Genomic DNA, 15,596 nt, shown 5'->3' on the forward strand with positions numbered 1-15,596 from the left:
GCCGGGAGTTGTAGTTCTGCCGCCAGCGCGTCCCGCCCGCCGCACCGGGGCCGGCGCCCGCAGCCGCACTACGACTCCCGGCATCCCCCGCGCCGCGCCGCGAGGAGCCCAGTTGAAGCGGGTGGCGGCGGAGCGCACCCCCTCCCCCGCCAAAAAGCCCCAAACCAAAACAAAAACAAACCGCCGCCCCGGCCCCCCGCCCGCCCGCCGAGCCCCGGAAATGGCGGCGCCGGGAGGGGGCTCCGCCAGCCGCGGGTGCTGATCCGGCCGCCGCGTCCCCTGCCCGTCCCTCCCCGCCCATGGGCAAGACATGGACTACGAGTTCAAGTCGAAGCTGGCGGCCGAGCGCGAGCGGGTGGAGGACCTGTTCGAGTACGAGGGCTGCAAAGTGGGCAGAGGCACCTACGGGCACGTCTACAAGGCCCGCCGCAAGGACGGGTAAGGGCCGCGCCGCCGGCGGGGCCGCCTCCCCTCCCCCCGCGCCCCCCCCCGCGCCGCCGCCTCCGCTCCGCTCCCCGGAAAGTTTCTGGCAGCGCCCGGGGCCCGGAGCTGGGAGGCCGCACGGGCAGCCCCGGCCCTGCGCCCGGAGCGGGCCCCGGCGCCCCGGCCCCGCGGCGGGGGCGGCCCACGGCCCTGCGGCGCCGTGCCCGTGCGGCCGCGCGTCGGTGCCCGGCCGTCCGCCGAGCCCTGGCGTCGCCTGAGGGGCGGGCGGGCCCGCCTCTGCCCGGCGGCTGCGCCCGCCGCAGCCCCCCGCCCGTGTCCCCCGCCCCGGCGGCCGCGGGACGCGGCAGCACTCCCGCCGGCGGTGGCCGAGGCTGCGGTACCGCGTCCCGCTCTGTCCCCCCGCCGGCGGCCCGGCGGGCCGGGGTGCTGTGTCAGCAGGCAGTGCCGCTGGGATCGCCAGCTCGCATACCGGGTTTCGGGTCATCGCTTTCGTCTGCTCTGCCACCGCGTTCGTGCTGTGACATCCCGCTCTGAGAACTTGCAGGGGGCTGGAAAAGGAGCAAGTTTGATGCGAGGAGCACCTGGCCACTGGCTGCCCCGCCCCGGGCTCTCCCGTTCCGGCCGGCGCGGCCGAGTGGCCCGGGGAGCCCCCGGGGAGCGTGTGGGCCCTGGCCCGGCCCCGGGTACCCTGCAGCGCCCAGCGCCGCGCAGGCTCGGCTCGGCTCGGCGGCCCCTTGCAGGCAGAGCTGGTGGCTTCGGCTGGTACCCGCACACAGGTGTGCCTCCACCGCTGCCTGTTTCCCGTGCGAGAGCACGATACCTGTCCTCGTCTCCAAATACCTGGCTGCTGGCTACACCCAGAGAGGGCATTTAGTTGTTACGTCCGTGTATGTTGGCTAAGCGGGGACTCCTTCTTTTCCCTTGGCAGAAGACAGCAGGCACCACGGGACAGGTGTCCTGTGGATGCCATTTTCACTGTACTGTGGTTAAGAGAGTGATAGGGAGCTCTGACTGCAGGTTGGGATTACTTGGCTGGTGTGTGGTTGGGGAAGAGGAGCAGTCGTGAGGCCTTCAGTAAGGCTTTCATGCAGGTGCAGGTTCTGAATGCAGAATCGCAGAACAGTCAGGGCTGGAAGGGACCTCTGGAGATCATCTCGTCCAGCCCCCTGCTAAAGCAGGTTCTCCCAGAGCAGGTTGTACAGGATCATGTCCAGGCCGGTTTTGCATGTCTCTAGAGAGGGAGACTCCACAGACTCCTGGGCAGCCTGTCCCATAGTCTGTCACCCTCAAAGTAAAGAAGTTCTTCCTCATATTCAGATGGAACTGATACAATCTTTTTCTTTCAGAAGAGCCGTTAAGCACTTTTTCACTGTGGTGTGTGAATAGCGTACAAGTACGGACTGTGTTTACAGAAGTATTCTAAGCATACTGTGAAGTTTGATAAAATATACTTGCAAATTAGAGGTCATGCCTTTCTACAGAAAGCCAAAATGTAATAGCTTTCCATTATGGGCAACTGAAACTTTGAAAAGACTGAATATGGAAAAAAGCAATTTTAAAAATAAAGTTCTGGAGGTGGTTAATGGAATGCTTTAGATTAATAAAGAAGGTCCACGTTTTCTTCTGTAGGAATAAATTGCATTCATGTGTGTCTTGATGATTTAAGCTCCAAGTTAAGAGGATGTAGTATCAAAGTGAATAATAACTGAAAGGTAGCACACTAATTCAGGTGTATGATTAAATGATGGGAAATGAGCTCTGATTCTGACTAGCTTGCTCTGCAATCTTAATACTAGAGCATAGCTAACTTGAAAAGGAAATGTTAAAGCTTTTCTGGGTATTACAGCTGCCACCTAGCTCTTCCAGTATTTGTGGGTTTAGTAGTCATGTAATTTTTTTTAAGTTTTATTTGTATTATATATATGAGAGGATGTGGTAAGAAAACACCCAAAATACTCCTTAAGTATTTTTTGCTGTTCTTTGCTATAGTAATCCTAAAATTACTGCTTGTAAGAACAACATAAAAAAGGCAGTGTTTTGGGTTTACTGTTTTATGAAAAAAAAATAAAAATCGTGTCTGTTTCTAACTTTCCATTGCCAATGACAGAAATGACACAGGTAAGTTGCTGCAATAATTACCCTGATGCTACAAAGCACCATAAAGGACATGTCTTCAAAATCCCTACGATAGAACAGTATTATAAATGCAAATGGGCAGTAAAGCAAAAGTAAACATGATAAAAAGATAGCTAATGTGTCAGGGCTGGGAATAATCAAAGGGAGACCTTGAGCTGTAAGAAGACTAACTGGTAAAAGGAAGTACAAAGTTTCAGTAGGCAGTCAGATTGGTATGTAATATAATATGTCACAAATTCAACTGTGCCATATATACTCAGAGGTTTTACTTAATGAAGCTTGGGAACTGGGTTATTCTCCCTGGTTTTCGTTTTCCCTTTTTATGGCATTGGTGAGTTCACTCTTGGTTGCTTTTGTGTAACTTCAGGACCTTGGGTGAAAGTAAGGTGCAAACAAGTTAGAAAAAAATATTAGAAAACAACCTAAATCATTAAGTTAAGGTGATTTCTTTATGAACATATCTAGCTACAATATCTCTATGGGGTGGAGGATATTTAGCATTGGTTCTTAACTTAAAGGGGTCTTGAATGACAGAAACTTTTTCTAGTGCTGGCAACAGAAACCTTGCAGTGATGCATATTTATAGTGAGCTGATCACTGGAGGATTTTGAGTCTTGTGTAAAGGGATTCTCTTTGGCTGATCATAGAGTCTGTTTCAGTATTTCAAAGACATTGCAAGACATTCCTGTATAAAAAAGAAAGGTTCTGGCTACTTGCTGCCTATAGTGAATTTACATCCTCAGGAGGCTGAGGGCACTAAGAACTTCGTAGCTCTGCATAAATTCCACTGAGAGCCTGTCACTTCATGTTTCAAAAACTTGATGTATAAACTTTATGAAATAGTAAAATGTGTTTATATGGAGCTTGGGAAGCTGTTCAATAAAATACTTGTAAAAAAAGTGGTTGCATTGCTTAGGTCTCCCTGAACGGCTTGGGCATAAAAGCAGTTTTTTGACAAAGTAACAGCTTAGTTCGGCTTTTTCAGCCTAGAGTAGAGTATTGTTTGGGCATGTTTCTAGTGAGCCGATTAATTATTGAAAGTTATTATTTTATTATTTTTTTAAAATAGGCAGTCCGAGTTGAACAATGTTGGTGTGACATTTGCATGCACTGCACGAACATATTTTTAAAAATGCCGGGCACCTGCAGCTTCTGTTTATTCCAGTAGTATTTGTGTAGTCTAATGAGGTCTAGAGGTATTACTTGCATTATGCATTTAGCTAAATTAGGCATCTGGGTTTAACTTTCATTAATATTTTTGTAGTCCAGGAGGGCTAGAAAATAGGTCTTTTCTATAAGCTTTAATGGTTTCAGTGTACACAAAAACTGGACCAGTGACTTTGAGGGGGAGAAATGGAGATTCAAGCCTCATGATTGCAATTCAGTTGTCAGTGTTGAGTTTTTAGTTTTTTATGTAGCTGGAAAATCTATTACAGTTTTTGTGTGTGTGTACTACCTCCAAATGTTGTGTTGACTATTGCTAACATTTTTTGGACGCTTGTTCACATTTGTGTGGTAAAACAAAGGACACAGTTTTTCTGGTCATGATTAGAAAAGTGATATCATTTCATGCTTTACTTCTCCTTGTTATATTCCGTGCTGCTTTGATCACAGTTTAAGCCACTACGTTGTGCTTAGTTGTTTCACTTCCTATATCTCCTTATCATATGGGAAGCAATTTTTAGGGTAAAGCAAGGGTTGGGAATTCTGTTTATTTGTTGCATATGCCTCAACTATTTCCCTTTACTCTTTGGGAAAGATCAGTCTGTCAGCCCAGGCCACTACAAAGTATTTCTGTTCCTTCACCAGGATGTCAGGAGGGTGTTTGGAACGAGTCAGCAAGCTTAAAAATATACTGCTGTTGGTTGGTCAGGAGTATGCAAGGAATAATGGGATGCACGAGTCAAGCAGAAAATAGGCCGCTCTGTTCTCTGTTCTGTAGCAGCGACAGCAGATGTAACACTTCCAAAAGCTGCAATTTTTGTGTGAATAAGACCTTTCTAGTTATTGCTGCTTCTGCTTACATTTAAACAAAAACCTGACCTGCCCGCTTTCTCTCACTCTACAACTATGGTATTTTTCTTTGACTCACTACCTGGGTTTGGGCAACAGAAGTTATTCTAACAAAATAGCTAACATTTTTTTTTCTTTCCAAGTAACTATGTAGGTAATATTTTTAATCTGTATGTTTCAAAGCACCTTTTAAAAAGCAGGTGTGTATCTTGTTATAAAGAGAACAACAGAAATACAGAGTGATCAGCTTCCAAGACAACGGCAACAGAAGGGCCAGGAGTCGTACCCTGGGCAGCTCCTAGGCTTGCTGCTGGCTCAGGAGCTGGCGCTGCCCTGGCAGACCCTCCTGCTGTGTTGTCCTTTGGCAAGTATAAAAGGTTTGGTGCTGCCCTGTGCTGTACAATGTATCAGCTGAATGAAGCTTGTCGATTTATATGCTAATATAGTAATGTCCTTTTTTTTTTTTTTAATAAAAGGAAGTCACCATATGTAATTTATCAGATTGTTGTTAATGTATCTGTAACTTTCTAATGAGAATAGCTATGAAGTGGGCTTCCCCTTGGCTGCCAAATATGGAATTCCCTTTTGGAAGCTGGGCAACAGTGATGCAAGTCCGAAAACATCACTGTAAAGTACAGGCATAGGAAAATGAAATCTTCTCTCCCCCTTCTCTCCACCCCATTTTTGAGTACTGTAAGCCTGTAACTAAAGAGGAGACTCCTTTGGACTGATGCTAGTGTGCAGAAGTATTAATGTAAAGCTTTGGGTGTGAATCTGAAGTACTTGGAGCGTCCAAGTCGATACATGAGTTGCATGAAAGTTAGGGCATGGGAAGAGAAAGGAAGATCAAATACATATCCAAGGCAAATGTATGATCTAACTTAGGAATACTGGATGTGGTCTTAGCCATGTAACCTTTTGTTTGTTTTAGTTTCTTTATTTGATGAATCTTATTTGTTTGAAGCAGAAGTGGAAAAATAGTAAGAGAGAAAAAATAGCGTGCTGTGAGCCATGACTCTATTGGGAAAACAAGTTTTTTTTCCTGGGGGGCGACTTGCTGTGGTTGGAGTTTCTGCTAATACCATTATGTTGTTCAGAGGTTGTATCTAGTCATACTTATGACTAAGACCATTGTGGTGGTAGAAGGCTTAGGTGTAGAAGAGGCAAGGGTAGTCTGCTTATTCTTTTAAATCAGTATTTGTATAGCAATAATTCGTGTACTGTTCTCCCCTTATTGTTGTTCAGCAGAACTTAAATTACTGATGTTGTGTAGTATGAGTATGTCGGGAAATGAAACTTGCACTTCAAGTTGACTAAATGCTACAGATGAACAACGTTGGTGGTAAAATTACAGGGGAATGGGTACATGTGTACTGCAGTTACATTTACTGTTAAGAGAGACAACTCATTGATGTGGCAAGGATTATAGTCTCTTCAATGTGAAACTGGAGTGTTATATACCAATGCAAGTTCATACTTGTAAGATATTTGAGAGTCTATAATAATTTATGTATTTACATCTTATTATTTCCTCTACTTGACATTGTCTTGAATATAAGTAATTTGAATTTTCAGCTGTAGTTGCTCTTTACTAATGTAATCCTGTGACAGGCTAAATCACAGAAATACTGACCCAAGTCAGAAAGCAATGTATTTAATCCTGAGCAATTACCTTTCTCTGCAGCAAAATATCTACAAATGATGGTATCTGAAAAGCTGTGTTTTGCTCCTCACTTCCATAACTTTTTTTTCTTGATGAAATTTATTTTCTTGAGGAAGATAGAATGGCTGAAGGTTTTCATGCCTTGCTATAATAGCTCAATAGCTAAGTAAGTCTAAATACTTTATTTACCTGTGAATCCTGAAAATCCTCATTACCACTGAGTGCTCTTAATATGTGTGAGAAGGAGCAGCAGAACTAAACCAAACCTGTCTAACTAGTTGCCTGCAATGCATTCTAATAAAAAAAACCCAGTCCAGGAAGGTATCGTTGGTATTTCATAACTGTGCCTGGCTGAGAGCTGCTAGTGCAACTATACTGTGGCTTTGCTTCCTGCCCAAGAGGATAGTGCAAGTGGTGATGAGTAACGTTTAGTACTTACCTCAGGCTCTTGCATACAGTCTCTCCCATGGCTGTTTTATCCTTTCTTCTGTTATTCTCCCTGAAAACAAGTGCAGAAATGAGCTGTGCAGCCCATAGCCTTTCAGAAAGCAAACAGCATGCAGCTGGTGTTTCATTTGCTGCTACGGCAAGCACAAAGGTATTGTGGTGGTGGTGGTGGTGGGAGCTTGAGGGAGAAAGGACAGTGCAGGTGTTGAAATGTGGAAGAGGTTGTGTTTACTAGAGAAACAGATGAAGATTTTTGCCAGGCTTGAAGAGGAAGACCTGTGCATGAATTAGTCCATAATGAGCTGTAAAGGAAAACCTATCAAGATTTAGTGGGGTTTTTTTAGAGATGAAGAGGATAAGAAAGTTCCTGTTAGAGTGAGGGGGTTAAGAGTTTTCCAGTAGTGCTGCAGGAAAAGAAAGTGAGAGCTTGAGCAGGAAGAAGAGATGGCTTTCTGCCCCCCACTCGGCAAAAGGGTGTAAAGCACGGTAGAACAGGGGGCTAGGTCAGAAGCTAAATCCTTCTCATGTGAACTACTTGACAGAGAAATTTAATACGTTGATGTATTTCTGGGTCATGCAATGTAATTTGTTGTATTGTGGATAGAACAGTTGTACAGTTTCTTTCGTGAATTTGCTTTCAAGATGAGTATTTTCACATCATGCATGATTTAAAAACAGAACAAAAAAAAAAAAATCAACAAAAACCCCCAAGCCCCATAAATGGCCATGATTCAGAACACTACAGACGTGTTTGCACAAGTAACCAGGGTTTCTGTGGAATGTTCTAAGTAAATTTCCCTAGAGATTTGTTAGCAACATTAAATTTTCCTGTATCTTTTGAAAATATCTCCTGAAAGGGTGTGTTTGCCTCTTCTGTGGTCCTTATCAAGCTCATTATTTGCATAGATGCCTTCTGACCCAAGTCTTCCTCCTCTATTTTTAACTGCTGAGTTCTGCATTGTGAAATGAGGTTCTGTTTGCCTGTGCTCACTGCTGCTTAGCGTACAGTCCAGGAGATGATATAGTGACCTGCTGCTAACAGTCCCTTCCTTGATCATGGAAGGGATTGACAGCTCTTACATTCTGCTTCCAGAGATACATTGATTCTTGAGCTACTTTGCTGGCATTTGAGAACTGGCACAGGCTGTGATTTTTTTTATTCTCTTTTACTGAAACGAAGTATTAAAACTTAAAAAAGATTTGTTTCAATAACAGTGTGTTTGCCTGAAGGAATGCTGAAACTGCTCCAGGACAACTGCTTTTAGAATAAATTGGCGAACTCGGCAAGTGACTTTAGAAATGAACAGTTTCTACTTGTATATCAAATACAAAAACTTTACTGTTTTGACTTGACTTAAGAGTGTCATATGTATAATTAATTTAGATTTATAGAAGGCCTCCCAGCTCTAGGGACTTGGTTTACATGGATCACTTAACTATAGGTTAGATGACTAACAGGTAAAAATGGTAGTTGTGATGAAATTAGAAATTGTTAGACCTCCTGTGAGCTTCATCTATCTTAACAGATTGAACAAGAAAAAAACCAAACAAACCAGAAACCTTTTAAATCAAAATTAGTTGTTACCCAAATCCTGTGAAAGTATTTAAATCGACTGACACTTCTGTATCTGAATTTCTTGTTAATATTTTCTTAGACTTTTTGGTGGGAGTGCAATTCTTTCATTCAGCAGTGTTTTGGGTATTTTTTTTTTTTTGAGAATTTATGAAATATTAGTGTATATAATCAGACTGTCTGAAAGGGAAGGAATGTTGTAGAGATTGTGTTAACTGACCTTCGCAAAATTGGTGTCCCTGAGTGTGGGTTGGGTTTTTTGGTTGGTGCTTTTTATTTTTATTAAGTTTTTCTTTTTTTTTAAGCAGAACTGACTTTTCTGGTTGTGAGGAAGATTGAAGGAGCCGATTTTACTGGAATAGTGGGTCTCATGTTTGCTTCTGTCTTTCCTGGCATTAGCAGTTTTAAAATAAATATTTTCAGATGAGGCTACTGCATAACTGCTTGTTTCTCCCTCAGTTGTCATCTGTTTTCTACAGAGTTCGTGATCTTGAAATATTCTAGGCTTGTTCATGTTGTAGATGAAACCACACTGAGGTCAGGCTATCCAACAGGCAAAACAACAGCTCAACAGCTACAGCTTCCTGTGTGTGTTGGGAGTGTCACATCGCTCACTTTAAGGATAGGGGCTCTGGGCTAAATAAGAGCACAGGTATGAACTGGGGACGGTCTCAGATGGTGTGGCTGTAAACATGTTCCCATAAACTGGGCCTCAGATGTGGCATGATTTTTTGTTTGTTTGTTCTTTTGCTCATTCCCTGCTGACTTAAGTAGACCATGCTATTGATTTCTTTTTACAGTCAAGTGAAAATAAATGTTATAGGCAATTGACTTGGAGGCAGAAGCTAGATCTGCTGGAAAGGAAACTACATCTGGAGGTACACTTCGCTGTTTTGAAGCAATGTATCTGGTTTCCTCTTAGGTTAATTGCAGGGAGAGTGAGTCCTTTTTACATGGCCAGAAGGTTTTCTGCCTCTTCTGTCCCTCCTTTCTTTACCTGTTTTACTAGAGCACTTGGAAGCATTCACGCAGGGTAACGATGGGGACTGCTGCAGCTGCGACTGTCCTTGACTGTCCAACCTCTTTGGTGTGTCAGTGGGATCCTGAAGAGATTTGATGGTACAAAGGCCACTCATGTATGAAATTCTAGCAGCATGAGATTAACTGTTTGACTCCGAAGTAAATTGTTTAGAGAGAGACAGTTCTTATCTTAGACTCATGAATTCTGCAGATTCAAAGGTGCTTAGAGAAAATTCTCACCTGTATTAATACTTCTGTGGATTATCACAGATTCATGCTAAGATTTAACATCTTCCTCATCCAAAAATGCCATGTTCCTTGCTTTGGTTCATTATCATTAGTGAAGCTGACAGTGGGTTACAGCCTGTGTCTTTGAACGTGTCTATCACTGTAACAGAGTTCCTGTATGAGTTGTTGCCATGTTCTCAAGGGCACTATAGATGTCAAAGTTGGCTTTATGTTCATACCTTTTGATTAAAACCAGTCATTGTACAGGATAACCAGTTGTTCCTTTGCCCAGTTCTGTCATGCTCCAAATGACAAATAGGTAGACAAATTACCAAATTTAATTTGACCTTCAGTTCAGGACAACCAAAAGACCATTACAAGATAAATGACATATATTCTGCCTTTAACGTGATTTCAGTGGTGGGGAAAAAAATGTCAGTGTAAAACTGTGTCAAAGTGGTGCTCTTAAGCTGTAGAAAAAACATGGGAGAAACCTGTTCTGACTATGGGACATGCCGTGTTCTGCCTCCTTTGAGCTTCAAAATTGCTTATGTTCCCCAGGAACAGGTATGACAATTGCTGACTAAAGACCTTGTTTGTTGTTGGGAAGTAGTAAGACTGTCTCAGTGGCTCGAATAAAATCACCTGTAACTTTGAAATCCAAATCACCTGACATCAAAGTGAGGGAAAAAATGGAGATGCTCCATAACCAATTAAGATATTTTTCCATTTTATACTGAATTAAATTAAACCTCGTGGTGACTTCATAGAATTTCATTCTGGTCCTTATACTTTCTTGTGAGGGTGTTTTTTCAACTCCACAACTCTCCAGCTGTAGCAAACGTGCTCTGTCTCACTCTGCCCATGCAGAATGTTGGATCTTGCTTCTTAACTTGCAGTTTGGGTGGCAGCTTTTGTACCTAAAGGCTGGTTTACTAAGAATTACATCCATGTTGTGTTAATAAGCTTTCATGGAGGTCTGCTTGTGACAATCAAAGATTTCATACTAGATAATTTGAGTTGGGAAGTCTGAAGGAACAGAAGAACAGAAATTGTGTGACAGGTTTCTGATAAACCTGGGCTTTCTGTATGCTTTAAAGAAAGCATTTGGTTGTGTCATGAGCTGGAAAAGGCAACCCGAGTAACTGTGGGTTTTAGGCCATTGTCCTTCTGATAGGTCTTTACATTGAGTCAGTTTTTTTTTTTTTCTTCTTCTGTAGGTGGACCTAATGCATTCTAGTGATGTAGAAAAAAAAATCTGCATTCAGTGTTTCAAATAGGTTTTCGCCAAAAAGACCCAAAATAAATACAGGCTTCCTCATATTTAGTGGTTTAATAGTAATTTCCCACCTATCAAAGTTGCAGTATTTAGCCACATTTATAACACTACAGAGAAAGAAGTGATGCACGTTAAGCTGGATCGTGTATTTACAATATGTTTTTATACTATGGCTTTAGGACCTACGTTTAAAAAGTTACTGAAGCCTGACAGCTAATGTTAGTGACGTTTATCGTTAGGCACAAACATTCTTCTTATAAATGATTTTATGAAATAAGCGGCAGATTCTCTTTTGGCATAGTCTAAAGGACCCTGTGTCTGTGGCCTTGGTACATAGTTGAGTGATAAATAAAAGCATGTTTCCTCTTTGTTTCTGAGGTGTTTTTCTCTTTGGTGCTGCTGCTTTTCCTTATTTTAAGGTAACAAATCCCCACATGCAGTATCCTTTCTGGAAGGGAGGTATTTCCTAAATCTATTCATTATCTGTAATCAAGCCTGTCTATAAAGTAATAAGATCAGGTACAGCTCTGTCCCCTGCTTTACTATAGCAAATGCTGGAAGAAATTACTTGGAACAGTAGAATAATTTTACAGCTTTTAAGATTTAATGTGAACACTTCAGGTTTTACCTTTGTAAACAGGCTGTTAAGTTTGCTTATGCCAATCTGTTATAAAATAAACCTACTTGTATGAAATTCAGAGTTCTCAGTCAGTCAAGCTATTTTGGAGCCAGTGTAGTTTTAGCAATGGCAACAGCCCTGTAGCTGGTTGAGGTCTGTGTGAACCTTTATCAATAGGTTTGGAGTGAGCATGGCAGTGACCGAAGTTGTGCTCTCTTTCCTTACAAAACCAAAGATTTATTATTATAGCATAAAGGCTAAACTTTAACAAGATTAAGGTTAGAAAGATTCCCAGTGGTCTGTTATTACAGAGGTCTTAAAAATCTGTCTGTGGTTGTGATTGTGAAATAGTCTGAAACTGTTATTAACAGTTAGAAGGTACCTGTGCTACAAAGATTTGCTTTTAATTTGCTGAATTAGAAACTACTGGGAAAAAAGGGAGAGGATGTAGTTATGTGTAGCGGTGCTGAAATAGTTCCAGTCTCCTTATGTTGATATTCAGATACCTCTACGCCACACTCTTAGTCTAGTGAAATTGTAGCTGGGTAAAGGAATTTTATTTTTTATAACAGAAAATCTTATCAGTGCTCAGGTTCACTGTTTAGTCTTTTTAATCAGCTGTCATCTCCTACATAAAGAACACATGACCTATGGTAGGTGAAGATTGGGGGATGGTTAATAAGTATTTAGCATCTTTTGTGAGACTGTATGGAAGCACACAATGTAAGGGTGTTGTATTTAATGGCAAGTAGCTTAACATCCCTTTTCTTAACTTGCCTTGTTCTTTAACATGCACATTTCCTTCTGAGTTCATAGACTGGTTTACAGAGGAATAAACAAACAGAAGGGTAGTCATATCAACAGTGGTTTTTAGAGGTACAGCTAGAGATACTCTGTAGATAATACAACAAAATCTGCATATAGTTCAATTTCTAATAGGGTATGGTGATAACACTATTCATAATCTGATGCCAGTGGTGCTTTTAATATGGTCTTTTTTGTATGGTTGGAACATGCCAGATTTTCCAGCAGGCCATGTTCTGTGTAACTGTTCTGCTGCATGTCTCTCATAATATATGTAATGAAGTCAGGTATTTTTAAAAAAAGGCTAACTGTTGTAATCAGTTGCCTTTGAATGTCTCTGCTAATTTATAAACATTTATAGTAGACTTAATTTTAGAATGCTAATTTCAACAAACAAAATAAAAAATTCTTCTTTTGTGTTGGAAGGTGGTTTATTTGTTCTTTTTTAAAAAAAAACAACCAACCAAAAAAAAAAAAATCACTGGTTTAAAAAACCAGCAGATTGTATTATGAGTCCTGAGTTAGCCTTCTTTTAGGCATGCGTTTATGCAATACCTGACATTGGCAAGTCTTACAAAATCATCGGAAAATGGAGTAGGAAACTGTTTAGTGTACAGAAATCTGGTATTATTTAATTTTGAGAAGAGTAACATTTAAAATGACATGAATTTCTGCCTTTTATTTCTGTTGTGTTCATAGATTCCAGAAAGGCTTCATGTATAGACTTCAAGTCTTGGAGGTAGCAGAAGAGAAAGAAAAGTCCTGCCTTCTGGTGTTACTGTATGTGCATGCGTATATGCTGAGGTACCTGCCATTGTCTGGGGCGTTTGGAGGGAGATCTACCAGAGTTTAGTGGGTACATCATCAGTCAGTGACACCAATGAGTGTGTAGCATTCAGGACCCTTTTTGAAAATTGAGATTATAAGGACCTTGTGAAACAAAAGATTCAGAAATGCAGTGTAAAATGTAGCATATTGTTTCCATTGTGGAAAGCATTTTCCTTGTGTGTCCCTGGATCAGCCTTGGGAGATGCTCTTTTCTTTCTACCTCTTTTTATATGGCATAATAAAGACTGTCCTGTTTGGTGTAGGTTTGTTGCCTTGCTGCCACTCCCCAAGTTTACTTTCAGATACTGTTCCAGATAAGATGCAAGCTCGGCTTTTTAAGATTTTTATAGTAGTTGCCTGCTGGGCGTGGGTGACTTCCCACCTTGCCACTGAGAGGAAGTCCGGGCCCTCAGGTTTGAGCAGATGAGGTGACGTACATGTCTCCTCTTTCTGTATGAGAAGTCCTTTCCTGTACCCTACACACATATGCTCTGCTTGCAACAGCACGAAGGTTCCCACCAAACCTCTGCATCAGCAGGCCAGTTAAGCAGACGTTACTGAAATGGTAAACTTTTCACCGTAGTGGAATGAGGTAAAGGTCTGCTGGTTTCATCTGTTCTCGCAGCCAGAACCAGCCAAATGTAACTCACGTTGTACTGAACTTGTCTGGGGCTGGGCTGTAAGAACAACCTGTGGCTGCTGTGAAGTTTTTTAGCAGAGCAGCAGACAGCTGCCCTTGGAGGTGAAGACAGATAAACCTTTTAAAGGACTTAGATGGTCATAGATTTCTTTTGAATTTCTGCTTACTGTCCTAACTGTTTCACATTTTGAGTTTCTTATGTAGCTCTCAAAGTGAACTAATATATATGCATTGAAATTCAGCATGTATACTGTTCTCTAGAATTAAGATCAACCTGTAGATTCCCAGCTTCTGAAATTTGTAGCTGGTTGCCATGTGAATGAAGAGGAGCTGGCTGAGCTGCTGACTGGATAAGGCTTGATATGGTTTGAGAATAATGATAAAAGAAAATTACTTTCCTAGTCTGTTGAAGAGCATGTACCCTAGTGACACCATGTGTGGATTTTTTTGATCATGTATTTCTCTTGGCTTAGTGGTTATTTTTCTGTGCATAAAAAACACTAAAGTGTAAGAACTTACCATGTTTTGGGAAGAATGAATTTTCCTGTCAATCATAGACACTTCTACTGGTGCTATTACCTTTGTAAAAGGCTGTGGCCATGTGCTATGTATAGAGTTAAATCTGTGAGTAGCTTGCGTAAGGGAACCAGTGCTGAATGTGACTGATTTAGTGGCTTTGCTGCAGTGTTCCAGATACCACAGAGGGTTCTTCAGTTAACTTCTAGGTGGGCTTCAGTGTTACGGTTTTGCCTTACCTCGAGGGGGAGGGGGGGAGTTTGTGACTCTTCTTGGTGATGTCCTACTGAGTGATTAACTTTACACTGTATGGCAGCAATTAAACCAAGTGATTATAGCATAACAAGGTATCTGTATCAATGTTGTGTTCTGGGCAGTACTATGCCTGAAGGACATTGAGGTCTGTAGTGTTCCCAGGCTTTGTCCTACAAATACTTAAATGCGTTAGTGTCACTTACAAGAGTGAGTTGTTGGGTTTTGTTAGGTTTTTCTGGCTAGATCTTTGAATGGTTTTTATGGTGCACTTCATTTGTTTAAGAAAATGTGCACTTCATTTATTTTTACTTATGATATTGTGCACTTAAATTAAGAAAGTTGTTATTATTAGTATATACTGTAATGTTGATTTCTGTATTAACTGATGTGATAGTCACAGTTGTAGCTTCAGCATGACTGCAGTCTTTCAAGCCAGTTCCTTGATGTGGATAATTAATTCTGAAGTTGAGGTGTTTGTTAAATTATCTGTGAATTCAAGAGGGACCATCATTAAAAGTTTTAAAATTTGAATGATAGGGATGAAACAATAGTTTGAGCCACGCACTACTTTCAAATCCTCTTATTTTTCTTACCATCTTGGGCAAGTTGTTTCTAGTTTTCCATTGTCTTGTTTGTAAAGTAGTTTCTTATATGATGGGAGCACTCTGAAGTACAATTGCAACAGTTAAGACAGTTTAACTCCTTTGAAATTTTTTAATTATTCTAAGTCTTCTGAACTTCATCCTTCCAAAGTGAATTTGATACTTTGTTCTTTTTCAAAGCATTTGGAAATGGAAACTGAAAGTGTTACCCAGAAGCAGTGGTAATCATATTTTCATTTTCTTTGTTGAATACTGCAGGTTGAACATAAGCCAGCTGAGTAAAAGTTTTTGGAGCCAGAGGACAGAATTTTCCTTTGCTCTGTACAAATTAAAATGTTAACATTAACTTTAAGGATTGCAGAATGAGATATTTATTGGTGAGGGAGAAAAGCTTGGTCTCGAAGACGAAGTTCCAGCCTTATACTGCTATGGATTTTTGTAAGAGGGATGTTCTCAATTATTGCTGGTAGGTGTGAGGACCCTTGCATTTGGATTGCTGTCTATGGCAGGCAATCTGAAATACAGTCAG

The 15,596-nt window shown here is 41.6% G+C and overlaps 1 protein-coding gene and 1 long non-coding RNA gene across 4 annotated transcripts in view; one reads left to right on the forward strand and one right to left on the reverse strand.

Moving 5' to 3' along the window:
- LOC308064190 overlaps positions 1-14,286 on the reverse strand; it is a 41,637-nt gene extending 27,351 nt beyond the window's left edge. For both annotated transcript variants that reach the window (XR_013928274.1, XR_013928275.1), the window contains exon 1: positions 914-14,286. This is a non-coding gene — a long non-coding RNA (uncharacterized lncRNA). The remainder of the gene's footprint in view (positions 1-913) is intronic.
- Positions 14-15,596, forward strand: part of CDK19 (cyclin dependent kinase 19) — a 133,394-nt gene continuing 117,811 nt past the window's right edge. The window contains exon 1 of one of the 2 annotated variants that reach the window (XM_080388202.1): positions 14-438. Coding sequence is in view for 1 of the 2 variants with exons in the window: in XM_080388201.1 (XP_080244327.1) it covers positions 311-438 (128 nt within the window). In the remaining variant the exon portion in view is untranslated. The remainder of the gene's footprint in view (positions 439-15,596) is intronic. The other variant, XM_080388201.1, reaches the window with a different exon arrangement.

Source organism: Falco punctatus, assembly GCF_963210335.1.
Source record: "Falco punctatus genome assembly, chromosome: 5".
In the NCBI taxonomy this organism is placed as follows: domain Eukaryota; kingdom Metazoa; phylum Chordata; class Aves; order Falconiformes; family Falconidae; genus Falco; species Falco punctatus.